At 45.7% G+C, this 27469-nt stretch overlaps 1 protein-coding gene across 3 annotated transcripts in view; it reads left to right on the forward strand.

Annotated features, from left to right (window-relative positions):
- Positions 1-1323: 1323 nt before the first annotated feature.
- The window catches only part of inpp5e (inositol polyphosphate-5-phosphatase E), a 28532-nt gene continuing 2386 nt past the window's right edge, over positions 1324-27469 (forward strand). The window contains exons 1-10 of one of the 3 annotated variants that reach the window (XM_043720643.2): positions 1324-1432; positions 14215-14368; positions 16001-17066; positions 18169-18292; positions 23526-23620; positions 24238-24362; positions 24457-24576; positions 24943-25050; positions 26796-26957; positions 27211-27326. In XM_043720643.2, coding sequence (XP_043576578.1) covers positions 16234-17066; positions 18169-18292; positions 23526-23620; positions 24238-24362; positions 24457-24576; positions 24943-25050; positions 26796-26957; positions 27211-27326 — 1683 coding nt within the window. In that variant the 5' untranslated portion in view covers positions 1324-1432; positions 14215-14368; positions 16001-16233. The remainder of the gene's footprint in view (positions 1433-14214; positions 14369-16000; positions 17067-18168; positions 18293-23525; positions 23621-24237; positions 24363-24456; positions 24577-24942; positions 25051-26795; positions 26958-27210; positions 27327-27469) is intronic. The other 2 variants (XM_043720646.2, XM_043720645.2) reach the window with 2 other exon arrangements.

Here is a 27469-nt window from a genome sequence, read left to right on the forward strand (position 1 = left end):
GTTTAATTCAGATAAATGTGAGGTGCTGCATTTTGGGAAAGCAAATCTTAGTAGGACTTATACACTAGGAGAAAGTGAGGACTGCAGATCAGAGCTGAAAAATGTGTTGCTGGAGAAGTGCAGCAGGTCAGGCAGCATCCAAGGAGCAGGAGAATTGACGTTTCGGGCATAAGCCCTTCTTCAGGAATGTTTCCTGATTCCTCTGGAATGTTGCTGAACAAAGAGACCTTGAAGTGCAGGTTCATAGCTCCTTGAAAGTGGTGCCGCAGGTAGACGTGATAGTGAAGAAGGCATTTAGAATGCTTTCCTTTATTGGTCAGAGTATTGAGTACAGGAGTTGGGAGGTCATGTTGCGGCTGTACAGAACATTGGTTAGGCCACTTTTGGAATACTTTGTTCAATTCTGGTCTCCCTGCTTTAGGATGTTGTGAAACTTGAGAGGATTCAGAAAAGATTTACAAGGGTGTTGCCAGGGTTGGAGGATTTGAGCTAAAGGGAGAGGCTGAACAGGCTGTGGCTGGAGCGTCAGCGGCTGAAATTCTTTTCTGTGACATAGGGGAGTCCAAAATCCAAGGTTTATAGTGAGAGGGGAAACATTTGAGAGACCTAAGGGACAACCTTATGTATGGAATGAGCTGCCAGAAGAGGTGGTGGAGGAATTTAAAAGGAATCTGGATGAGTAAATGAAGAGGAAGGGTTTAGAGGTATATGGGCCAGATTAATTTAGGATACCTGGTCGGCATGGACGAGTTTACGTGCTGTACATCTATGACTGTATGTTATCTTCATCCTCTTGCCTGATATCGGACCTGAAATTGACAGCGTTTTCTGTTTATTTTGAGATTCCCCGCCTCTTTAAAACTTTGAAAAGCAAAATATTAATGAGCTGAACAAGTTGTGGAGAATAATAAAAACCTGTAAATCAGAAACAAATACAAGACATTGCTGGAAAAGCTCAGCAGGTCTGGCCGTATCTGTGCAGAGAAATCAGAGTTAACATTTCGGGCCTAATTCTGAGGAAGGATCACTGGACCTGAAACGTTAATTCTGATTTCTGTTCCCAGATGCTGCCAGCCCCCAACTTCCTGGTCTCCAGAACAGCTGTTGGATACAATGGGCAAACAGAACCTGCAGACTGACTGTATCATTCTCCCTGGGATGACTCCTCCAGTATCCCTGCATGCATAGCAGCTGAATGGCTGGGATGACTCCTCCAGTATCCCTGCATGCATAGCGGCTGAATGGCTGGGATGACTCCTCCAGTATCCCTGCATGCATAGCGGCTGAATGGCTGGGATGACTCCTCCTCATTCCCGGGATGCACTGGAACCGGCGTTGGCAACGAGCTTTGATCCAGTTGCTAAGGGCCGCAGGTTTTTATGTGGGCCCAGCGTCAGGAGCTGGCGGGGAGTCCGGTAGCTGGGCCGGTGAGGTAAATGGAGCGTCCTGTTTTCCCTGCGGTGCATGTGCTCGATAGCGCCTGGGCCTGGAGTAGTTGGAGGAGCGGGCTCCGACATCCTCAGGCTGGTGCATCCCTGGGTGAGACAGGCTGACCCTGGGGCCAGGGGCTCAGTGCAGCCGGAGTCAGGGTGTTGTCGGTGTCTGAGGGGCCGGGGATGGAGGGACGTGCTGCTGACCGGCGGCGGTGGGCAGATGTGAGAGAGAGAGAGCGGGGAATCGGAGGTCTGGCTGAGAGGGAGAGGCTGAACAGGCTGGGGCTGTTTTCCCTGGAGCGTCGGAGGCTGAGGGGTGACCTTATAGTGGTTTATAAAATTATGAGGGGCAAGGATAGGATAAATAGGCAAAGTCTTTTCCCTGGGGTCAGGGAGTCCAGAACTAGAGGGCATAGATTTAGGGTGAGAGGGGAAAGATATAAAAGAGACCTCAGGGGCAACTTTGTCACGCAGAGGGTGGTACGTGTATGGAATGAGCTGCCAGAGGATGTGGTGGAGGCTGGTACAATTACAACACTTTTTGGATTAGATTCGATTCCCTACAGTATAGAAGTTTAAAAGGTATCTGGATGGGTTAGAGGGATATGGGCTGGTTGCTGTCATTAGAGACTTGATTAACTTAAATATCTGTTTGGCATGGATGAATTGGACCGAAGGGTCTGCTTGCGTGCTGTACATCTCTCTGACTGTAATTGGCCTCAGTGTCATAAGGCGCAGCTCCCTGGGGCTGGTTCTTCTCTGAACAATCTACTGCAGATGCTGGTATCTGTACTGAAAACAACAAAATGCTGGACAGCGGGTCAGACAGCATCCATGGAGAGAGAGTAAGCTAACATTTCAAGTCTAGATGGCTCTTCATCAGAGCTCAAGAGAAATGTGGAGGGGACAGCATTGAAGCAATAGTGGGGGTGGGAGGTGCTTGGCGTGCTGTGGGTGAAAGGATGTTGATATTTCAAGTTAAGTAATCAGAATGTGAGAATGGACTGGCAGAACATCACCCCCTCATGGCACCTTTCTATATATCTGCAGAAGGTGCAACCCCTGCCCCTTCACCTCCTCCCTGCTCCCTATCTAAGGGCCCAAAACAGCCTTTCCAGGTGAAGCAGCATTTCACCTGTACCTCCTCCAACCTTGTGTCTTGTCTTTGCTGCACCCAATATGGCCTACTCTACATTGGGGAAACCAAATGCAGACTGGGTGACTGCTTTGCAAAACATCTCCAGTCTGTGCGCAAGCAGGACCCTGACCTTCCCGTAGCCTGTCATTTTAACACGGTGTCCTGCTCGCATGCCCACATGTCTGTCCTCAGCATGTTGAAGTGTTCCAGTGAATAACAGCACAAACTGGCAGAACAACATCTCCTATTCAGACAAGGCACTTTACAGCATTCTAGACTTAATATTAAGTTCAATACCTTTAAACAGTGAATCATTCCCATTTCATAAAATCCTGACAGTGTGGAAACAGGCCATTTGGCCCAACTAGTCCACACTGACCTTCTGAAGAGTAACACTCCCAGAAGCATTCCCCTATCCTATTACTCTACATTTACCCCTGACTAATGCACCTATTTTCTTCCCTTTCTTTTAGCTTGTTATTATGTCCTCTCTTCCCTCCCTCCATCACAGTGTCTATCCTTTCAAGTCTGTCAGGAGTCAAGTGATTGTTCTGCCATTGTCACATTCTGATCACTTAAAATGAACTGTCAACATCTTTTCTCCATCGGCACCCTACACCCACTACTGCCCCTGCTCCAACTATAGCATAAATGCTGTCCCCTCTACACTGTACTTTGATCTGATGAAGAATCAACTAGACTCAAAACATTAGCTTGCTCTCTCTCCATGGATGCTGTCTGACCCACTGTGATCTCCAGCATTTGTTGTTTTCAGTACATTATTTTTCTGCCATTCTCACATTCCAATCACTTAATCTGAACTATCAACATTCTTTCTCTCCCAGCACTCCAATCCCCTGCCCCCGATTTGCTGTTTTCTGATTTGATTGGATCTTTCCCAGCTCAAATACTACCTACCAGCTTCAGGTCCATCTTCATCCAATAAAAACTCCACATTTTTACAAAAATAATAATCACCTCACCCCTCCCTATCTCTGTCACCTCCTCCAGCCCCTACTTCCCTCCCTATTTCTGTAATGTCTGGCCCCTATCCCTCCCTACCTCTGTTACCTCCTCTAATTCCTACAACCCTTCCTATCTCTACCCCTCCTGTCTCTACAACACTGATTTTTGAGTTTCATCCAATTCAAGTGTTCCAGATTCCTCTGATTTTAATGATTCAACTATTAGCACTATGCCTTCAGCTGCCAGGATCCCGAACTCTCGGATTTCCTCTCCATACCCTCTCCCTCTTTGAATCTTTAAGATACTTATTAAAACCTGTCTGTTTGATGAAATATGTGATTGTTTGTTTGGCCTGCTAACTCTTTGTGGTTTTGTGTTAAATTTAATCTGACAGTGTTCCTGTGAAATGATTCCATATAAGTTATATTTAACGAACTTAGTCGGATGTGTTATGTGCTCCCAGGGCAAATTGGACTTGAACCTGGGTCTTCTAGGTTCGAGCTAGGGTCACTATCACTGTCCCACAAGAAGCTCTGCCAGTTCCATTATAAACTAGGCTGCCATTCCTGATCATTTCAGCGCTGCCTTCGAAGAACAGTGAAAGTCTCCTAGTGTTCTCTGAGATTGCCTTCATTCATCCCCTGGTGGCAGGAATGTCAGGCACCAATACTGCTTACATTTTGCATCAAGTTAATATCATTATTCAGAGTCTGTAGGTGACTTTAAAAAAGTATTTCACAAAAGATGCATACAGACAAATTTGGAGCAGGACGAGATCATTTGGCCCCTTCAATCAGCTCCGCCAGTTTAAAAGCTCATGGTTGACTTGATTCCAGCCTCAACTCCACATCCTGCCTATCCCTGATAACCTTTAACTCCCTTGCTGGTAAAGAATATCCACCTCTATCTTCAGTTACCTTGCATCTGGGGTAGATAGCTCGAAGACCTGAGAGTAAACAAAATTCTAATCTCCATCTGACGTGGGAGACCCCTTATTTTGAAATTCTGCCCCCTGGTTCTAGTCTCTCCCATAAGGAGAAACATCCTTTCAGAAGTTACACCCCCCCCCACCCATATTCCTGTCAGAATCTTGTGTTTCAGTAAGATCACTTCTCATTCTTCTAAACTCAGGCACAGCTTGTCCTTTCATTGTGGATAACCCTACCTCCTGCTCCACCTTCGCTGCCCTGCTTCTAATGCATTGCATCATTTCTTCAACAAACCAACCAAAACTGCAGATAGTACTCTAGATCTAGCCTCGCCAAAGCTCTGTACAACTGTAGCAGATCCATACTTCTAGATTCTATCTCCTTGCAGTAAAGGTCAGCATTCTGTTTGCTTTTTGAATCACTTGTATGGTAACTCTTTGTGATTCTTGGACAAGAACACTCAGATCCCTCTGTGCATCAAAGTTTTGCAATCTCTCCTCATTTTAAAAAGATACTCCTCTATTCTTCCTGTCATAGTGGATAAACTCACTTTGCTATACTACAGTCAATCTGCCAAATTTCATCCACTCACTTAGTCAATCTCCATCCTTTTGCTGACCCCTTCTGTCCTCTTCACAACTTATTTTCCTACCTGTCTTTGTATCATCAGCAAATTTAGCAACTGTGTGTTTCATTCCCACTTCTAAGTTATTGATCAAGATTGTAAATAGTTGAGATCCAAGCACCGATTCCTGAGTCAATCCACCAGTACCTCTTCCCAACCTGAAAATGATCCATTTCTGTGTCTTCAATCTCTTGTTAGTGAATGAAGAGAATAAGAGACACAACAGATATCCAGAGTTTCTCGAGGTATTTAAAAACTAAAAGGATTTGAAAAAGTGAGTTTGGATCCTCTATAGAGAGCATCTCAGGAATTGATCCTGGAAAATAAGGGAATAACAGCTGAATTGAACAGATGTTTTTTTCTGTTCCATGATAATATGCCATCCCCTATACCATGAGCTCTTATTTTACATGGTGCCCTCTGAAGTGGCCCCTTGTCAGATGCCTACTGGAAGTCTAAAAACACCACATTCCAGAGGTTTCCCTGTTATCCAAACTGCTTGTTGCTTCCTGGAAAAAAAACTCAATAAATTGGGAAAAGAAAATTTTCCTTTCTCAAAACTACGTTGACTCTCCCTGATTGCATTAGGATATTTCAAATGCTCGGTTATATCCTCCTGAATAAAAGATTCCAGCATTTTCCCCATAACCAACGATAAGTTAACTGGCCTGTAGTTTCCTGCTTTCTGTCACCTGCCTTTCTTGAATAGAGGACTTACTAGCTTCCAGTCCCTGGGACTTTTCCAGACTGCAGATAATTTTAGAAAATAAAAAGCAACATCTCTCCCATTTCAGCAGCCACTACTTGTCAGATTTTAAGTCAAGAAGAAGTTTTGCTGTTCCCTTTGCCCGGTGAATAGAATGGTTTAAGTTCCTCCCTTTCACCTGATTCCCAGTTGTTTCTGGGATGTTATGTGTATCATGTTCAGTGCAGACAGCTGTAAAACATCTGTTCAATTCAGCCAATATTCACTTATTTTCCAGGATCAATTCCCGAGACCCCCTCTTTAGAGGACTCAAACTCACTTTTTTAGATTCTTTTAGTTTTAAATACCTTGAGAAACTCTGGATATCTATTGTGTCTCTGATTCTCTTCATTACACCCTCCTCATTGACCTGTTATTTATTCTTTGTTGTTCTTTATCTTTTGTCTAGCCTTCTAACTTGCAATTCACCTTTTCAGAATTGCTCACCTTTTCTTTCAATTTTATATACTACCTTTAGTGTCATTAGTTAGCCAGGGTTGGTCCTTAAGATTAGAAGGCCATAACATACAGAAGCAGAATTAGGCCATTTGCTCATCCAGATACTGCTTAAATGCTGTGAGAGTACCTGCCTCCACCACCCTCTCAAGCAGCGTGTTCCTACTCTTGCCCCTGAGACTGAATATCACTTAATCATGATCACTGTAACCAAGGAGCTCCTTCACTAGGTGGTCATTAGTCAATCTTGTCTGATTGTACAGTTTCAGGTCAGCATTTAGTGTCTATTTCTGAGGCCCATGCTTGAGAACTGTATGTGGAGGGTGCTCTAACCTGTAACTAATCCCTTGCTTTTCCCTTCACTGGGAGTGTTTGATGGGGACAGTGTAGGTGGAGCATTACTTTTGATTTTAAAAACTTGGAAGAAGCGAAGATAGGTGGAGTTGTGGACAGTGAGGAGGGCTGTTGTCGGCTGCAGAGGGACTTAGATATGATGCAGAGCTGGGCTGAGGAGTGGCAGATGGAGTTCAACCCTGCCAAGTGTGAGGTTGTCCATTTTGGAAGAACAAATAAGAATGCGGAATACAGGGTTAATGGTAGGGTTCTTAGTCAGGTGGAGGAACAGAGGGATCTTGGGGTCTATGTACATAGATCTTTGAAGGTTGCCACTCAGGTGGATAGAGTTTGTAAGAAGGCCTATGGAGTATTATCGTTCATTAGCAGAGGGATTGAATTCAAGAGTCGTGAAGTGATGTTGCAGCTGTACAGGACTTTGGTTAGGCCACAGTTGGAGTACTGTGTGCAGTTCTGGTCGCCTCACTTTAGGAAAGATGTGGAAGCTTTGGAGAGGGTGCAGAGAAGATTTACCAGGATGTTGCCTGGAATGGAGAGGAAGTCGTACGAGGATAGGTTGAGAGTTCTCGGCCTTTTCTCGTTGGAACGGCGAAGGATGAGGGGTGACTTGATAGAGGTTTATAAGATGATCAGAGGAATAGATAGAGTAGACAGTCAGAAACTTTTTCCCCGGGTACAACAGAGTGTTACAAGGGGACATAAATTTAAGGTGAAGGGTGGAAGGTATAGGGGAGATATCAGGGGTGGGTTCTTTACCCAGAGAGTGGTGGGGGCATGGAATGCGCTGCCCGTGGGAGTGGTAGAGTCGGAATCATTGGCGACCTTTAAGCGGCATTTGGATAGGGACATGGATGGGTACTTAATCTAGGTTAGAAGTTCGGCACAACATCGTGGGCCGAAGGGCCTGTTCTGTGCTGTATTGTTCTATGTTCTATAAGCGTTACTCTGTATCTAACCCGGTGCTGTACTGTCCTTGTCACCATCAACCAGTTCCAATGTAGATGAAGCTTTACTCTGTATCTAACCACATGCTATACCTACCCTGAGAATGATTGATGGGGACAGTGTAGAAGAAGCTTTACAATGTATCTAACCCTGTGTTGTCCCTGACATGGAGTGTTTGAATAGGATGGTGTAAAGGGAGCTTTACTCTGTATCTAACGCAGTAGTGTCACTGAGATGGGAGTGTTTGATGGTCGTGTTTTTAGAAGGAGCTTAATTGTGTGTTGGACATATTGGAGACTTTTGGGTTATTAACTGTGTCAATTAAATAATCTTAGAATAAAAACCTTCTGAGATGAGCAGGAACACATCAGAACGTATCCGCAAGGAAATAAGTGACAGGTGATCTTGTCCACGAATGATCAAAGTACAACACTGTTGGCTACTGTATGCAAGTGTTGGGAAACAATAACTAACTTTTGGTTGGGGCTATGAGTTATGAATAAGATTCTTCTTCAAGGAATAGATAATTCACAACATTTTGTTTAAAGAAAATACCTTTGAGGTAAACTTGTTTCACACTGAACTGTTTTCAAACAGTGCTAAACTGGATACACACAGGGAGTTTAGTTACATCTTCCTTTGATGTCAGCTATCAAAGCTGCCTGTTAGCCCTGGAAGTGTTTGATGGGGCAAGGCTTTCATCACCTAGTTGGGGAGTTTCAGATATACTGAATCTGAAAGCCTCTCCTTCAGCATGCTGTGTATTCATCAAGTTTGTTCCTGTTATCAACATGGGGATTGTCATTGAGCAGAAACTGAACTGCACTGACCATATAACAACTGGCTTTTTTGGGAAGAGGGCTCCAGAGTTTCCACTCCCTTTTGTATGAACCATTACTTTCTGACATCACCTTCAATGGTCTGGCTTTAATTTTAAGAGACTGCCTCTTTGTTATTGATCCCACCACCCGGCCCAGGAAGGTAACCATTGCTCTGTATTTACTCTGTCAATCTTTTCCCTCGAGACTGTCCACATTAAGCAGTGACCCCACTGTCAAAAGTCAGGATCCTATATGTATTGCTGTGAACCTCCTAAAGGAGCAGACATTACCTGCACTTGATTCTCTGAGAGCTGAGGTGAAGTGGGAAGTGTGCTGTGTTGCTTGAAAAACACAACCATTCACTGGGTCAGGACAGTGCTCAGTGTGAGAGTGAAAATCTCCTCTCCAAGCCATTGTATGTATGAGATGGGATGGGATTACTAACTGGAAACAGCAAGGGGCTTTGGGGTCCAATCCATCATCAGTCAGATCCATCTTGCTGTGGACCATTACCCAGGAATTCCTGCTGGAGAAAGAGAGAGGTTGGGGAAGGCTCCACATCAGCTGTGATGTCCCTACAGCCAATCAGTCTTTGTATCCAGCCTGTCAAATTCAGAGTAACCTGCTAATTAAGTACAGGACCTTTGAAACTGGAAATCACCAGTTCAGGAGAGTAGCCAGCAGCTTGTGTTTAAGTTGGGGCTGTCTTTTGGATGACGAGGACTCCTCTGCCCTTTCAGGTGAGAGAAAAAGATCTCCTGTCCTCTATCTGAAGGAGGATGGGAGCTGTCCTCATGCCCTGTGTTACATCTGACTGGGGGAATGCGCTGGAAATAAAGCCCCAATATTCATCAAATCATTGCAAAAGTGAACGATTTTATAGAAGTGTGCAAAGTTGCCCCAACATACTTGCCTTTTATATGCAGATTGACAAAGCATGGACTGGGTTTCTGTGCTGAACAGAAAATACTATTTACTACAAATCAATAGATTCTAGCTACAGTTAAACCATAATGGACCAATGACAAATAACTACTAACTATAAGGACAGTACCTTTTTATTTTGTGCTTTTAAAAGCTGGGGGCTGAAATGAGAAAGAGCTGTATTATAGAGTTATTGAGCACAGAAATAGAAACTTTGGTCCAACTCGTGCGTGCTGACCAGATATCCCAATCTGACCTAGTCCCATTTGGCAGCATTTAGCCCATATCCCTCTAAACCCTTACTATTCATGTACCCAGACAGATGCTTTTTAATGTTGTAATTGTACCAGACTTCACCACTTCCTCTGGCAGCTTGTTCATTACACGCACCACCCTCTGTGTAAAAAGGTTATCCCTCAGGTCTTTTTTAAATCTTTCCCCTTACACCTTAAACTTATGCCCTTTGGTTTGGACATGCCTCACCCTAGGAAAAAGACTATGGCTATTCATCCTATCAGTGCCCCTTGTGATGTTATGAACCACTTTACGGTCACCCGTCTGATGTATTGAAGCCAGTGCTTGAAAGCATGGCTGTATGTTTTAAAAGCAAGTAGCCTGCCTCCCAGTGCAGGCATCGTGTAAATAACTGTTGGAACCAGTAGTGATTGACATTAAAGTTGTTAATGATTTGGAAACACAGGCATGCACTGTGCAGGCTTTACTGGCACCAGGAGGTTGATTGCCCTATGGACTAATGACCAGTTAGCAATGCCTGTTAACAATTGGTTCTCTGCTGACTGAGCAGATTGGAGCTGGGGACAAGTTAGAGTGAGAGAAGTGTTTAGTTCTTCTTCAGCTCAGAAGCAGTCTCTCTGTTCTCTGTAGTCAAAACTTGCTGTAAATCTGAAGAAAACCAGTTTATCACTGCTTCACAGCTGTTACAAACTGTGACTTTAACTGATGAGTCAGAGACAATTTATGGTTGAACCAAACCACCTCATGCTCTTCGAGGAGAAAGTGAGGACTGCAGATGCTGGAGATCAGAGCTGAAAATGTGTTGCTGGAAAAGTTGAACTCCCCCTCCCACTCCACCAAGGATATGCAGGTCCTTGGACTCCTCCATCGCCAGACCATAGCAACACGACGGCTGGAGGAAGAGCGCCTCATCTTCCGCCTAGGAACCCTCCAACCACAAGGGATGAACTCAGATTTCTCCAGTTTCCTCATTTCCCCTCCCCCCCACCTTGTCTCAGTCCCAATCCTCGAACTCAGCACCACCTTCCTAACCTGCAATCTTCTTCCTGACCTCTCCGCCCCCACCCCCACTCCGGCTTATCACCCTCACCTTGACCTCCTTCCACCTATCACATTTCCGACGCCCCTCCCCCAAGTCCCTCCTCCCTACCTTTTATCTTAGCCTGCTGGACATACTTTCCTCATTCCTGAAGAAGGGCTCATGCCCGAAACGTCGATTCTCCTGCTCCTTGGATGCTGCCTGACCTGCTGCGCTTTTCCAGCAACATATTTTCAGCCCACCTCATGCTCTTAGCAACCAAGGGAAGCATCCAGGGAAAGATGATTGAAGCAATGTGCTGACCAGCAGAATAGTGATAGGAACCATTCCATAAGGAGCATTTTATCAAATGTGGCATCAAGCAGAACTATTGTCAGTGCGAATCAGAGGGAAATCTTGCCACTGGTTGGAGTCATATCTGGCACAAAGGAAATGATTGTGTCTGTTGGAAATCCCACTTGGGAAAGTGCATGGATACCGAAGAACTGCTATTCCTGGGATTGTCACAGACGTTAAAGGTTGAATCAAACTATTTGAAGTTCTTAAGTTACCTGTCTGATGGACTTTAGGTTAACAGAAAACACTGACCGAGGTTTTGCATTTAACATGAACTACTGTTTATCACCAATAAATAATGCTAGCCACAGGAAAATGAATGTGAATTATCATCGATATCTCTACTAGATTAAACTCTGACCCCTTCCTAAACTCCTACACACCCATGCAGACCTTTGCAAACAATTAGACATGGATGTTACAGGATGGAGGAAAAGATACTAGGGAAATACAATCACAGCACCAATCCACTAAGGATTAGTGAGATGTCTCTTTGTTTCTTCCCAAGTCCTGCTGACCTCCATTCTTCTTATTTCCAGATCCTTTCAATTCTTTGCTGAAGTACAGTGCAGTTGGTGCTTTGTTTTTTCAGTCACTGGTTAGATGCAACAGTCTATAGCAACTGATGGGGGAGTTTAGCTATATTTCCGTTTTTGGTAACTTTGCATCTTAGAGGGAGAGTGATGCTGTATCTTTCAGTCTAGAGGCTTTTGCCAATGTATTGTTCACATACAAACTGTCTACCTGCCCAGAAAGCAATCACCGAGTTGTTGTCATGTTGATGACTGTAGCCTCTACAGTTGGCCCTGTTTTCACAAGCCAATCAGCAGTTTGTCTTTGGGTGAAGCTTGCTCTGCAGACTCCCACAATGCTGGGGTCTCTTAGACATCTTCCCCTGCTGTTTGAACCAACAACCATGTAAACACAACTCCCAATAAGTTCCAGTAACTTGTTTTTAAAAGTTGTAGCAACTCCTTCCAGAGTCTTCTATATAAAGCATTCTTTTCACATTTATGGTCCACAATCCAAAACTTTAAAACTTTTAAAAAAAGATGTGGTACTGAAACAGCCTGTGTTGAGGGCACTAAGATGGAGATCGTGTTCAAGCTTGGGCTCCAATGTGGTATGCAACATTTGTGCTACTCAGGGCAATCTCCAACAAGAAAACGATCTGATGATTGTTCCTTGACAGCTCCATGGCTGAAACTCCTGTTATCAACATGGGGATTGTCATTGAGCAGAAACTGAACTGCACCGACCATATAACAACTGGCTTTTTTGGGAAGAGGGCTCCAGAATTTCCACTCCCTTTTGTATGAACCATTACTTTCTGACATCACCTTCAATGGTCTGGCTTTAATTTTAAGAGACTGCCTCTTTGTTATTGATCCCACCACCCGGCCCAGGAAGGTAACCATTGCTCTGTATTTACTCTGTCAATCTTTCCCTCGAGACTGTCCACATTAAGCAGTGAGTAATGTGTTCAAGCTAAACTCAGCTCCAGTCACATTTCAAAATAAATCGACATTTTGATCTGCCATATTGAGTTGATAATGTTGGTTTGATGAGGAGGCAGTCTGGGAGTAACTGAGCCACTTACGCCTTGGGATCATGTTTCAATGTTGTGGGCTCGCTCAGTGTAAATCTACTGGAATAAGTTGCAACTACAAACCTGATTGGAGCTGCGTCATAAAATATAAAATGAGTGAAGATTAATTCCTTTTATTTCTACTTGGCCTGAACAGCTTTTCTCACTGACATTGTACTGTCAGTGCAGTGGTGCTCTGTGTTTGACAGGTTCTCTCTGTCCCTGCTGTGTTTAATGAGTTGACCGGTTTTATGAGTGACACACACATCTTCACACATGATGTTAGACAGCAAGCAGCTGAACCTGGAAACACATGTGTAAGCGGACACAGAGAGACACACACTCAAACCGTTTCACCATACAGCACACTGAGGAGTCATGACTCGAACATTTTTCTGCTAAGGCCTCATTTTGAAGCTTCAAAATTGTGAATCTTTTGCTGAGAACTGGGTATTGTGTGTGTGTGTTTTGTGGGAGGAGATATTGGAGAAGACCCAAGAGGGCAGTAGGAAGGGTTAGCCATTGCTGCCTTGGAATTTGTGATCCCACAATTATCCGTTTGTGACCCCACGTGGAGTCTTGGCCCCCTGCATTGGGAAGCCTGTGGTAAGATGCATTGTAGAAATAAGTAATTCTTATTTTTCTGTGTTCAATTGTCAACTAAAACTCGGAGTGATTCAGAAGGCTTTTGGCCCATGGTGCTAGTGCTAACTCTTTGAAAGAGCTATCCGATTAATTGAACTGTTCCTGTTTATTTCCCATAGACCTCCTACAGTATTCCTCCCTCACTTTTCCTGCAAATGTAATCTGTGGCTGTACTGTAAAAAGTTATAGACACGTTAAGCGAATGTGCAACAAGGTGACAGCTGGAGTAAAATGTGGGGACATTAGCTTTAAGAACAGAAAAGCAGAATACTTTTTAGAAAAGTTTCACACTCCTTAAATATTGGTGTTCAGAGAGATTTGGATTTACTCATACAAGGAATTCAGAAATATAGCATGCAGATCCATCAAACAATTTGGCCAGTGTTCATTCCCCATTGGGAAAATGGTGGTGAGTCACCTTCTTGAACACTCCAGTCCATACAAAAACGGTTTTTGGGAGTACCAGGATTTCATCCAGCAATACTTTAGAAACAGTGTAATATTTTTATGGGCGGCACGGTGGCACAGTGGTTAGCACTGCTGCCTCACAGCGCCTGAAACCCGGGTTCAATTCCCGCCTCAGGCGACTGACTGTGTGGAGTTTGCACGTTCTCCCCGTGTCTGCGTGGGTTTCCTCCGGGTGCTCTGGTTTCCTCCCACAGTCCAAAAGATGTGCAGGGTCAGGTGAATTGGCCATGCTAAATTGCCCGTAGTGTTAGGTAAGGGGTAAATGTAGGGGTATGGGTGGGTTTCGCTTCGGCGGGTCGGTGTGGACTTGTTGGGCCGAAGGGCCTGTTTCTACACTGTAATGTAATCTAATTTCCAAGTCAGAATGGTGTGTGGCTTCGATGGGAACTTGCTGGTGCTCCACTTGGTCTTCTCGGTGGTAAATGTGAATTTAGAAAGTGCTGTCAAAGGAGCCATTGTGAGTTTGGGAATGGCAAAATCTCCCCTCTGAATCTTGTCCGCGTCTGTCTGTTTTGCATGCTGATTAACTTTCTCACTTGCTCTACAGAAATCCTGTGATCCTGAAACAGTTGTCACTAGAAATGCAGCACCATGGTCACTGTCACTGTAGGCTGTAGGAAGCTGTCTGGACGCATGTCTCCCTATGATGTCCTTCAGCTGGATCTGCTGTCACTATGGAGACACTGCAAGGATGCCTAGAGGTGTGTCTGGGAGTTAGAGATTATCCTTGTTGTGTCAGACCTGCCAGGATGAAGCATTGGAGCTGTGGCATGTCAAGGAATGCACGGTTTATTGGGAGGTTGGGGACTGTTGGGAATTTGGGATGAGTATCATCACAGGCACAATTAGAAATGGAGCAGAGCATTGCACCAGATGATGAGCACTATCTCCTGGTGCAACTTGATAAAATGCAAATCTTAAGACCACAAACAAAAATATTTCTCACTGAGATCTTGCCTGTGACAGGCCACTCACTTTCTGATTACCATAATTTTTCCAACAAGTTAAAATTCCTTGAACAAAATTTCTATAATTGTTCTGGTACAGCCCAATAAATTTACACAAACATTCATAATTGGAGCAAAATTACCCGAATCTGCCCCTCAAGCATCCTCTGTCATTTAATAAGATCATGGCAGATTTGTGTGTGTTTTAATTCCATTCCTGTCTAACCCCTCGATAACCCTTGATTCTCCTGCCTAACATGAATCTTTCCCTCTTCCATCTTAAAAAGAAATTCAGTGACCCGCCACCATTGCCTTCTGAGGCAGAGATTTCCAAAGTCACGCAATCCTCTGAGAGAAAATGTTTTCTGTTGTAAAGGAATGACTTCTAATTTTAAATTGTGTCCCTTAGTTCTAGACTTTCATAAGAGGAAGCATCCTTCCCATGCCCACCTTGTCAAGAACCTCCAGGATTTTATAAACTCAATTAATTTACCTCCCACCCCTCTAAACTCCAGTGGAAACAAGTCAGGGCTGTCCAACTTTTCCTCCGAGGAAAACCCACTTGTTCGGGGCAACCCTTCTCTGAACTGCCTCCAACGTATTTATATCCCGCCTTAAATAAGGAAACTAAAACTACATGACGTATTTAAGAAGTGCTTTCACCAATGCCTTGTGTATTGCAGCATTCCCCATCTTGGGCAGGTTTGTGTTGTTACTCCCTGGTCTCAGCTTTTAAAATGTCTTCATGGGATGTGGGTATCACTGCCTGGGCCAGCATTTATTGCCCATTACGAAACTGCCCTTGACAAGTTAGTGATGAGTTGCTGCCTTGTTGTTCAGCCATTTTAGGGGACTGTTAGAAGTAAATCATATTGCTGGGAAATTCCAGTTACACACAGGCCTGTTTGAGTAACAGATAGCAGTTTCCTTACTTAAGTGGCATGAATAAAGCACATGGTTTTTCACAACAATCCAGTAGGTCACTATTACTACGATTCACTTTTTTTTTCAGATTATATCGCAATAAAAACAATTTAAATGCTTCACCTGCCTTTGTGGAATTTGAGCTCCTGTCTCTTGATTACTAGGCAAGATCCCTGGATCTTTATTCCAGTAACATAACCACTGGGCATTACTCAATCCATTCACTCATGTAGATAAAAGCAAAATACCACAGCTGGGGGCTGGAAATAAAAACAAACTGCTGGAGAAACTCACTAGGCCTGGCAGCATCTGTGGAGAGAGAAACAAAGTTAACGTTTCTCCTCAGCATCTACTAAGATGATGAAGAAAGCTCCGTGCTATTCCTGCCCCCCCTTTGTGATTTTGAATTGATTGTTGTTTGTTGCTGATTGTTTGCTGACAGTGTTGGTGGTTTCGCTGCAGGTTCTGGATTGTGGCCTCTGCATTGGAGTTTTGATACATTGGTCAGGGACTATCTCCCCTCCTTCTGATCGCATCTCCTTTTCTCTGTGGAAGTGAAAGGATGAGGCAGCCTACTTGGTGCGTCACTGGCGATAGGAACTGGACACTTTTATGGTTTTTTTGTGACCGAGGACAGTTGTTCAAGACCACTCCCGATCAGCTGTTTTTGCCACTGAAGGTGAGGTTGGTCGAGAATGAGTGATCAGACCAGACTGGCAGCCCACGGTGCCTGGAATGTGTCCTCTGGCACAGGGACTGGACAGCCCCAAAGCCTCGAGACTGAGCGATGCCAACTGCGAGACCAGGAGGAGTCTAGGCCCTTCCTCAGCGACACTTGGAAATGCTCCCCTGAGGAACTGGGCCATGGTGTCCAAGGGTTGAAAACACCGTTGGTGCCACGACCCCCCGTGAGGCCCAAACCGTGCCAACAGAATAAGCTGCAGCACCTGCACTCAGCTGAAAGGAGAGCTGCCGCCCGCAGACTGAGGAGCAGGAGCAGTGAGGAGAGCTCCTCAGAGCCTGTTGACACAGACTCCTCCTGTGGGTCTCTGTACGGTGCTGACCTCTCAGCCTCCCCCATGCAGTGTTTCCAAGGCAGGTCAGGAGTGGCTCCCCAGACACCCCTGCCCAGCAGCAGCAGTAGCAGTAGCTTGCAGGAGTGCGACACTAGTGAGTCAGCTGGCAGTACAGCAGAGTATCATAATGGACCTGTGCACACAGACTCCCAAGCCAGGAGTGATCACCCTGACATTCAAACAGTGTCGTCAGCCAATCGGAAGCTGCCTCCTGTAACACCGACCAAACCCCTCCCCCCAATGGTCATTAACCTGGACTCGCCAGTATTAAGGACCAGTAATCGGATCGACCAGGATTATATGGATTACATGCGTGTGACTCAGACAGTGTCAAGCCAGCACTCCAATCTCCTCAGCCTGTCCCAAGGAGCTGAGGATAATCGATCTTCAATCTCCATGAGTTCTTCCAGTAGTGTCTTGTTTCCTGTCCGTTCTGAGGATCTTCGGAAAAGGTAAGGGAACAATTGACAATTAAAACGTTAAAATCCTCTTAGCTGTGAGTTGTCTCGTGTCAGCCTTAGCCTTCGAATCAGAAGCGTATGGATTCATATTCCACACCGACGCTGATGTAACACTGCCTGAGGCCCTGTTACCCCTGGTTTTGCCTGTCTCTGTTGACGAGGGAATACTCACTATCAAAGTTTTAGCCCTCTCTGAAACTATGTACTCTGGGTGATTGTCTATTCTTCCATCCCATTCCCACTATAGTGAGATGTTTAAGTTCAGAAAGTGGGCTATTCCCATATTGCAGGGCACAGAGTTTAAAGGTCAGGTGTGAGATGTCAAGTTTGTTTTGTCTCCTATTTGCAGAATGATAGGAAGATGTGGGTCTGGATTGCTCTGGATATTCCTGGGACGGGAGACACTGTGAGAGGATAGTGTAGTCAAAGGGTAAGAGGAGAATGAAGAAAGGTTTGGTGAGACTGAATCTGGATTACTGCGGACAGTTTTGATCTCCTTATTTGAAGAAGGCTTTTATTGAATTTGGAACAGCTCACTCAACTTCTTCCAGGGATGGGGGTTAGTTTATGAAGAAAACAGGTTAGGCCTTTCTTCATTAAAGAATGTGAGTTGATCTGATTAAAACATGTAAAGGATTGAGGGGACTAGATAGAGTGGATAGTTCTTCTGGTTGGGAAAGAACCGAACTCGGAGACAGAGTTGGAGAGTAAGAAGCCACCAGACTGAGATGAACAGAACCTTCTCTTCCCCCCCCCCCAGAGTATTCTGAGCCTATTGGAATTCACTCTCCCAGAGAGCAATGGGAGCTGCACCAATGAGATTTTTTCATGGCTGAGTTAGACAGACTTTAGATTGATAAGGGAGTGAAAAGTTACTGGAGGCAGCTATGCAAGTGGGATTAAGGCACAACTAGATCAGCCGTGACGGTCTTGTATGGTAGCACAGGTTGGAGGCCCGTAGTAACTTATGCTTGCCCCTAAGTGTGATTGTTCTTATATGAAGCATAGAGGAGTAGCAGCCATGGCTGTAACAGTCAGACGGAAGCTGAGTAATCATGTACTTTGACTTTGGGACATTCCTGTGTCTCTACAGGAGTTATCTGGAGGGCAGTCTCCTGGCCAGTGGAGCTCTGTTGGGAGCCAGTGAATTGGATCGTTATTTTCCTGACCGAAAGGTCCGCGTGTTTATCACCACCTGGAACATGCAAGGCCAGCAGGTGAGTCACAGAAACGGTTGGTTAGGATGTCACCAAGAAGTAGATGAGGGTGAAGCGATAGATGTTGTCTTTGTGGACTTTAGTAAAGCCTTTAACAAGGTTCTACATAGTAGACTATTAGTAAAGTCAGGTCACCTGGGATTCAGGGTCAGCTTGCCAATTGGATACAAAATGGGCTTAACAGAGACAGAGGTGGTGGAGGGTTGTTTTTGGACTGGAGGCCTGTGCCTAGCGGTGTTCCGCATGGATTGGTGCTGGGACCACTGTTTGTCATGTTCTATAAACAATATAGATATAGATGAGAATATAGGAGGCATAGTTAGGTTGCAGATGACACCAAGATTGATGGTATAGTTGACAGTGAAGGAGGTTATCTAAGATTACAAAATAATTTTGATCAGTTGGGCCACTGGGCTGAGGAGTGGTAGATGGAATTTAATTTGGATAAATGTGAGGTGTTGCACTTTGAGAAAACAAACAACAGCAGAACTTATACAGTTAATGTTCGGGCCCTGGGGAATGTTCTCAAACAGACATAGTGGTTCATGTAGGTAGTTCTTTGAAAGTTGTGTCACAGGTTGTCAGGGTGGTGAAGCAGGCTTTCAGCAGACTTGCATTCATTGCTCAAAGCATTGAATATTGAAGTTGGAACATCGTATACAGTTATACAGGATGTTTGTGAGGCCACCTGGGAGTACTGTTTACAGTTCTAGTCACCCTGCTATAGGAAGGATATTATTAAATTGGAGGGAGTGCAGAAATGATTGACAAGGATGTTCCAGGACCAGAAGGTTTCAGTTATAAGGAGAGACTGGATAGGCTGGGACTGTTTTCAGTGGAGTATAGGAGACTGGTGGCAGTGTGATGACTTTATAGCGGTTTATAAAATCATGAGGGGCATGGATAGGGTGAATAGCAAATGTCTTTTCCCTGGGGTGGGGGAGTTCAAAACTAGAGGGCATATTTTTAAGGTGAGAGGGGAAAGATTTAAAAGAGAGCTGAGGGGCAACCTTTTCCATGCAGAGGGGAGTTTGTATATGGAATGAACTGCCAACTGAAGTGGTAGGTGCAGGGTAGTTACAACACTTAAAAGAGATTTGGTCAGGTACATGAATAGGAAAGGTTTAGTGGGATATGGGATAAACACAGGCAAATGGGACGAGTTCAGTTTGGGAGACCTGGTTGGCATCGACAAGTTGGACTGAAAGGTCTGTTTCTGTTCTGGATGATTCTATTCATCAGAAGAGAGAGATCAGAGAGAAACCCTCCAGCAAGAGGGATCTTAACTCCGATATGTCCCTGCAAATACAGAGCAGCGCTGAGTCTGGTCATTGTGCACACTGAGCTGTGGGTATGGAGGTGTAGAGGGTAGGTGGGTCATATTGTATGATCTCTCAGTCCCCCAACGTACCAGTGCCTCAGCTAATCTGCTGAGTTGTATGGGTCAGGTCAGCTCCACTCCGAGCTGTGATCTGTGTTGAACTTGTCAGGGGCTGATGTTATCTTTGGCAGCAAAACGGCCCATGTTGCTGCGGCTGTCTGCTCTCCAGTGAACCCACCCTCTCTGTGGCACTGGGCCAGGGGGAAAAAGTTCAAACCTCACTATGGCAGCTAGTAGAATTTAAATTCCACTCATAATCTGGAACAGAAAGCCCATCTCAGAGGTAGCATCGTGACAAATCTCAGGGTTCACTAATGTCCCTTTAAGGAAGGAAATCTGCCCTCCTTACCCAGACTGGCCTACTTGTGACTCCAGACCCACAGCAGTGTGGCTGATTCTTAACTGCCCCCTGAAGCGGTGGATCAAACGGTGATTGAGCAACAAACAGCCCATGCAGCCTGGTCAACAACACCTCAAATCTGGTGAAAGACAAAGTTACATTTGGATTGAATGAAAAAATATATCGAAAAGCATTTAATTGACTATGAAAGGAGAGGCAACGGCTTAGAGTATTATCACTGGACTGTTAATCCAGAGACTCGTGCAATGTTCTGGGACCTAGGTTCAAATCTAAGAATTTAGATTTTAGATTTAGAACAGTACAGCTCAGTACAGGACCTTTAGCCCTTGATGTTGGGGCGGCCTTTTATCAAACCCTTCATTTTACTATCATGCAATAGTCACTTAAATGTCCCTAATATATCTGACTCTGCTCCCATCGCTGGCAATGCATTCCACACACCTACCACCCTCTGTGTAAAGAACCTACCTCTGATATCTCTCCTAAACTTTCCTCCGGTTACCCTAAAATTATGTTCCCTCGTGATAGCCATTTCTGTCCTGCCTATGCCTCTCATCATCTTGTACACCTCTATCAAGTCACCTGTCATCCGTCTTCGCTCCAATGAGAAAAGCCCTCGCTCTCTCAACTTTTCTTTGTCCGACATGCACTTCAGTCCAGGCAGCATCCTGGTAAATCTCCTCTGCACCCTCTCTAAAGCTTCCACATCCTTCCTGTAGTGATGGCAACTAGAACTGAACACAATATTCCAAGTGTGGCCTCACCAGGGCTCTAGAGAGCTGTAGCATAACCTTGAGGCTCTTAAACTCAATCCCCCTGCTAATGAAAGCCAACACACCATACACCTTCTTACCAATTCCATCAACTTGGGTGGTGACTTTGAGGGATCTATGGACATGGACTCCAAGATCCCTCTGTTCCTCCACGCTGCCAAGAATCCTGCCTTGAACCCTGTATTCTGCATTTGAATTTGACCTTCCAAAATGAATCACTTCACTCTTTTCCGGATTGAACTCCATCTGCCACTTCTCAGCCCAGCTTTGCATCCTGTCAATGTCCAGTTGCAACCTACCACTGCCCTCCACACTACCCACTACACCACCAACCTTACTAACTTCATCGGCAAACTTACTAACCCACCCCTCCACTTCCTCATCCAAGTCCTTTATAAATATCACAAAGAGCAGAGGTCCTCAAACTGATCTGTGCGAAACACCACTGGTCACCGAGCTCCAGGCAAAATACTTTCCATCTACAGCCACCCTCTGTCTTCTATGAGCCAGCCAATTCTGTATCCAGTCAGACAGATTTCCCTGTATTCCACGCCTCCTTACTTTCTGAATGAGCCTATCAAACACCTTGCTAAACTCCATGTACACCACATCAACTGCTCTACCTTCATCAATGTGTTGTGTCACATCCTTAAAGAATTCAGTAAGGTTTGTGAGGCATGACCTGCCCCTCTAAAAGCCATGCTGACTACCTCTAATCAAGCTATGCTTTTCTAATAATCTTGTCTCTCAGAATCCTCTCCAGTAATTTGCCCACCACTTACATAAGACTGACTGGTCTGTAATTCCCAGGGTTATCTCCATTCCCTATCTTGAACAAGGGAATAACATTTGCTGCCCTCCAATCATCTGGCACTACTCCAGTGGACAGTGAGGACACAAAGATCCTCACCAAAGGTGCAGCAATCTCTTCCCTCACTTCCTGTAGTAACCTTGGGTATATCCCAATTGGCCCAGGGGACTTAGCTATCCTCATATTTTTCAAAGTTTCCAGTACACCCTCCTCCTCAACATCAACTTGTTGGAACATATCGGCCTGTTTCACACTGTCCTCATAAACAACAAGGTCCCTCTCACTAGTGAGTACTGAAGCAAAGTATTCACTATGGACTTCCCCTACTTCCTCCAACTCCAGGCACAAGTTCCCTCCACTATCCCTGATCAGCCCTACCCTCATTCTGGCCATCCTCTTGTTCCTTACATAAGTGTAAAACGCCTTGGGGTTTTCCTTAATCCTACCTGCCAAGGCTTTTTTCATGCACCCTTCTAGCTCTCCTAAGACCATTCTTCAGTTCCTTCCTGGCTATCTTGTAACCCTCCAGAACCCTGTCTGATCCTTGCCTCCTCAACCTTAAGTAAGCTTCCTTCTTCCTCTTCGCTAGATGTTCCACATCCCTTGTCATCCAAGGTTCCTTCACCTAACCATCCCTTCCTTGCCTCAGTGGGACAAATCTATCCGGCACTCACATTAAGTGCTCCCTAAACAACCTCCACATTTCTGTTGTGCATTTCCCTGAGAATATCTGCTCCCAATGTATGCTCCAGAGTTCCTGCCTAATAGCATTAATTCCCCCCCTCAATTAAATACTTTCCCATACTATCTGCTCCTATCCATTTCCATGACTATAGTAAAGGTCACGGAGCTGTGATCACTGTCACCAAAATGCTGTCCCACTGAGAGAATGGACACCAAATTGACAAGCACCAAATCCAGTATGGCTTCCCCTCGAGTCAGCCTGTCTACATATTGAGTCAGGAATCTGTAGACAAACCCTCCTTGACAACCTCTCTGTCTGCAACTATGATACTCTTCCTGATTAGCAAAGTCACTCCCCCACCTCTTTTACCACCCTCCCTATTCCTTTTGAAACATCCAAATCCCGGAACATCCAACAACCATTCCTGCCCGTGATATCCAAGTTTCTGTAATGGCCACATCATCGTAGCTCCAATGCCCACCCATGTTTTAATGTTTTAAGTTCATCACCCTTTTTTCTGACACTTCTTGCATTTAAAATAGTCACACTTCAACCCATCCCACTGACTGCAACTTTGCCCTGTCAACTGTGTATCCTTGAGGAGAAAGTGAGGTCTGCAGATGCTGGAGATCAGAGCTGAAAATGTGTTGCTGGAAAAGCGCAGCAGGTCAGGCAGCATCCAGGGAACAGGAGAATCGACATTTCGGGCTGAAGAAGGGCTTATGCCCGAAACGTCGATTCTCCTATTCCCTGGATGCTGCCTGACCACCTGCGCTTTTCCAGCAACACATTTTCAACTGTGTATCCTTCCTCACTGGCCCTGTGCAGGCTGTATCTGCCTGTTCACCAGCTCCCCCATCCTCTGATCCATACCTCTGATTCCCATCCCGACAAACTAGTTTAAAGCAATGAATCCATTATCAATTGTTGGAAAAACCCACCTCATTCACCAACGTCCCATCAGAGAGGGAAATCTGCTGTCCTTACCTGGTCTGGTCTCCATGTGACTCCAGACCCACAGCAATGTGGTTGACTTTTAACTGGCCTCTGGGATCCCAGTTAATGGCAATAAATGCTGGTCTAGAAATGCTTCTTGAATTGAGAGGTCAGTGACTGAGCCCCTCACCACCAAACCACTGCCAGGCTGATCTCAATGTTTTGACCAGATACAGGGTTTGCTTGTAAAAATGAGTTTGTTGTAACCATTGTTCTACCATTACAGCTCCCTGACAAGCTGGATGACTTTCTCCTGCCCTGTGACTCTCAATACATCCAGGACTTGTATATCGTTGGTACTCAGGAAGGAATCCCAGACAGGTAACAGGACCTCCACATCAGAAACGAACCTGATCACATTTTAGGCTGCCTCTCATTTTTACCTCCTCACGCCACCCCACCCCCTCCCTATCCAATGTTCAGTGACCCTGGGAATGTTATGTGACACCAGATAGCGCTAACTGTTGCAGACACCAACACATGAAAACATTGAACCGAGATATTGCCTGCACATTGGTAGACATAAAGGATCCTACAGCTCCTACTCAGAGGGGCAGCGGAGTCTCTTTTCTCTGTGTCTGTCTCTATCTCTTCTTCCGTTCCCCTCTCAATTTTACAATCATTCACGTGCTCTCCAGCAGCAGTCACATGATAGGGTTGACCACTCTGCTTGTTCCTCCATTGCTGACCAGAACAGTTGAACGCCAGTCCATGGAGCCAAGGGCTGCCTGTGACTCAGCTCTCACTGCACTGGCTGAGACTAGCAACTTCAGCAGAGATTGCTGAGGCTGGGATCAACCTCAGACTGTAGGGCTCCCATTCTGCATTGATTACCTCACCCACAGTTAGCTTTCAGCACTTCCAGTTTGTGACCTTCTGTGTGCTGTGTTTTAGGGCCACAGCTTGAACGACTGGCTTGTGCTTTTATGTTTGTGCAGGAGAGAGTGGGAAATCCGTCTGCAGGAGACCCTGGGGCCTCACTTTGTGCTGCTATACTCTGCAGTACACGGAGTCCTCCAACTCTCTCTGTTCATCAGGAGAGACCTCATCTGGTTTTGCTCAGGTAAATCTTGCAGGATTGCTGGCCATTAGCTGTGCAATAAATGGAAATTGGATGGTTTGAAGATTTCCTGAATGTGTTTTGGGTCTTTCCACAGAAGTAGAACAAGCAACAGTGACAACTCGTATCGTCTCCCAGATCAAGACCAAAGGAGCCGTAGCAATCTCATTCACATTTTTTGGGACGTCCTTCCTCTTCATTACTTCTCACTTTACCTGTAAGTTTTACCCATATATTTCACCCAATCTGTATGTTTTCCAGAATCCATTTCTCTCAGTTGTGCACTCAGGCTGACAGTCAGCCTCACAACAAAAGAACAAGCTGGCACAATGATCGTGTGCTCAAATCAGTTTTTGAGAAGGGGTTAACTGCCCAACCAGTGCACGAAGTCTTGAAGCACTTTACAGCTATGCAATGAGCCAGAACTCACTCACAGGAAAAACATAGTTCTCTGTCCATCTCTTCAAAACCCGTTATTATTTTCAAACATTGTGAAATTTAGGCTAATGATGGTAGTGAGCTAGAAATGTGGGGATAGGTTACAGCACACTCCCTGTCTCTCATTGTGATCTCTCTCATGCAGCAGGGCAAGGGAAGATTTACGAGAGGATGCTGGACTACAATAAAACAATAGAAGCTCTGGCACTTCCACGGGTTGTGCCTGACACCAACATCTACAAATCTGACCCCTGTGAGTAGCTAACGTTAAATGCCTGGTGTACAGCTGTTGTCTGAGTAGGGTGTGAAAGAGAATGTACCACCTTCAGGTGAGCCTCTCACTGGGGTACAGCTCCCACCCACACTGACTCTCACTGGGATACAGCTCCCACACACACTGACTCTCACTGGGGTAAAGCTCCCACACACACAGACTCTTACTGGGATACAGCTTCCCCACACACTGACTCTCACTGGGATACAGTTCCCACACACACTGACTCTCACTGGGGTACAGCTCCCACACACACTGACTCTCAATGGGGTACAGCTCCCACACACACTGGCTCTCTCTGGGATACAGCTTCCCCACACACTGACTCTCACTGGGGTACAGCTCCCACACACACTGACTCTCACTGGGGTACAGCTCCCACACACACTGACTCTCACTGGGGTACAGTCCCACACACACTGACTCTCACTGGGGTACAGCTCCCACACACACTGACTCTCACTGGGGTACAGTCTCACACACACACTGACTCTCACTGGGGTACAGTCCCACACACACTGACTCTCACTGGGGTACAGTCCCACACACACTGACTCTCACTGGGGTACAGTCTCACACACACAATGACTCTCACTGGGGTACACTCCCACACACACTGACTCTCACTGGGGTACAGTCTCACACACACACTGACTCTCACTGGGGTACACTCCCACACACACTGACTCTCACTGGGGTACAGTCCCACACACACTGACTCTCACTGGGATACAGCTCCCACACACACTGACTCTCACTGGGGTACAGTCCCACACACACTGACTCTCATTGGGGTACGGTCTCACACACACTGACTCTCACTGGGGTACAGCTCCCACACACACTGACTCTCACTGGGGTACAGTCTTCCGCACACACTGACTCTCACTGGGGTACAGCTCCCGCACACGCTGACTCTCACTGGGGTACGGTCCCACACACACTGACTCTCACTGGGGTACACTCCCACACACACTGACTCTCACTGGGGTACAGCTCCCACACACACTGACTCTCACTGGGGTAAAGCTCCCACACACGCTGACTCTCACTGGGGTACGGTCCCACACACACTGACTCTCACTGGGATACAGCTCCCACACACACTGACTCTCACTGGGGTACAGCTCCCACACACACTGACTCTCACTGGGGTAAAGCTCCCACACACGCTGACTCTCACTGGGGTACGGTCCCACACACACTGACTCTCACTGGGATACAGCTCCCACACACACTGACTCTCACTGGGGTACAGTCCCACACACACTGACTCTCACTGGGGTACAGTCCCACACACACTGACTCTCACTGGGATACAGCTCCCACACACACTGACTCTCACTGGGGTACAGTCCCACACACACTGACTCTCACTGGGGTACAGTCCCACACACACTGACTCTCACTGGGGTACAGTCCCACACTGCCTCTGACTACTGTGCTTCCTTTCCCCTTAAAAAAAAAAGTGCTGTTAGTTACTGTAGGTATGTTGTAACATGGGTGAACATCCCTGCTTTCCTCTGAAGGGAGGCTGTGGAAAGTGAAAAGTCTCATTTGAAAGTGAGAAATGGAGAATGTTGTATGTGTTACACAGGAATGAGCAAGCTGTTTCTGAGCCGAATCAGACTCTCCCTCCAGCAGCTTCACACACCTTCCTCACTGAGAGCAAGCAGTAGACATGGCCAGTTATCTGACATGCTAATCTTATGCACTTGCTGCAGATGATGTGACAACTCGATTTGATCAGGTTTTCTGGTTTGGTGACTTTAACTTCCGCCTGGATGTGAAGCGAGCAGTGATCGATGAGCTCCTCCAGAACAGGAATGTGGACAGTCTCCGCTCCATTCTGCATTATGATGAGCTTACCAAAAAGCTACAGGAGGGTAGGACTGGTTCTGTGTACTTTCCAGTAACTTGGGACTGGGGAGGGAGACAAGGGTCAGCTGCAGGAATAGCTCCTCCATGCACTGGGGTACGGAGTCTGTGCTAACCTGGACTATCCTGCAGTTTGGTTGTCTTTTCTGTGTGAGGTGAGATCCATGTTGTTGTTTGTACCTGTCTCTGTGTTGTGTGTGGAGAGCGAGGGAGAGTGTTTGTGAATCTTTCTACAGCTCACCTGTTTCTCCTGTTCCTCAGGCTCCATTTTTAAAGGGTTCAAAGAAGCTGAAATCAGTTTTCTACCAACCTACAAGTTTGACATTGGATGTGATGTTTATGACAGTAGTGCCAAACAGAGGACTCCCTCCTACACGGTAAGGAAGTGACAGAAAGTTTTTAATTGTGCTGGAGTATTGGCCACTCCCTCCTTTTTAATCAGTCCCCATTTACCCAGTGAGTGACTGTGCAATGGAGAGGCTGCATTGACTGGGACTGGTTTTACAGCAGAGAAAGTGAG

Source organism: Chiloscyllium plagiosum, unplaced genomic scaffold, assembly GCF_037043375.1.
Source record: "Chiloscyllium plagiosum isolate Xiang-an unplaced genomic scaffold, Cpla_swu_hap1 HiC_scaffold_21, whole genome shotgun sequence".
In the NCBI taxonomy this organism is placed as follows: Eukaryota; Metazoa; Chordata; class Chondrichthyes; order Orectolobiformes; family Hemiscylliidae; genus Chiloscyllium; species Chiloscyllium plagiosum.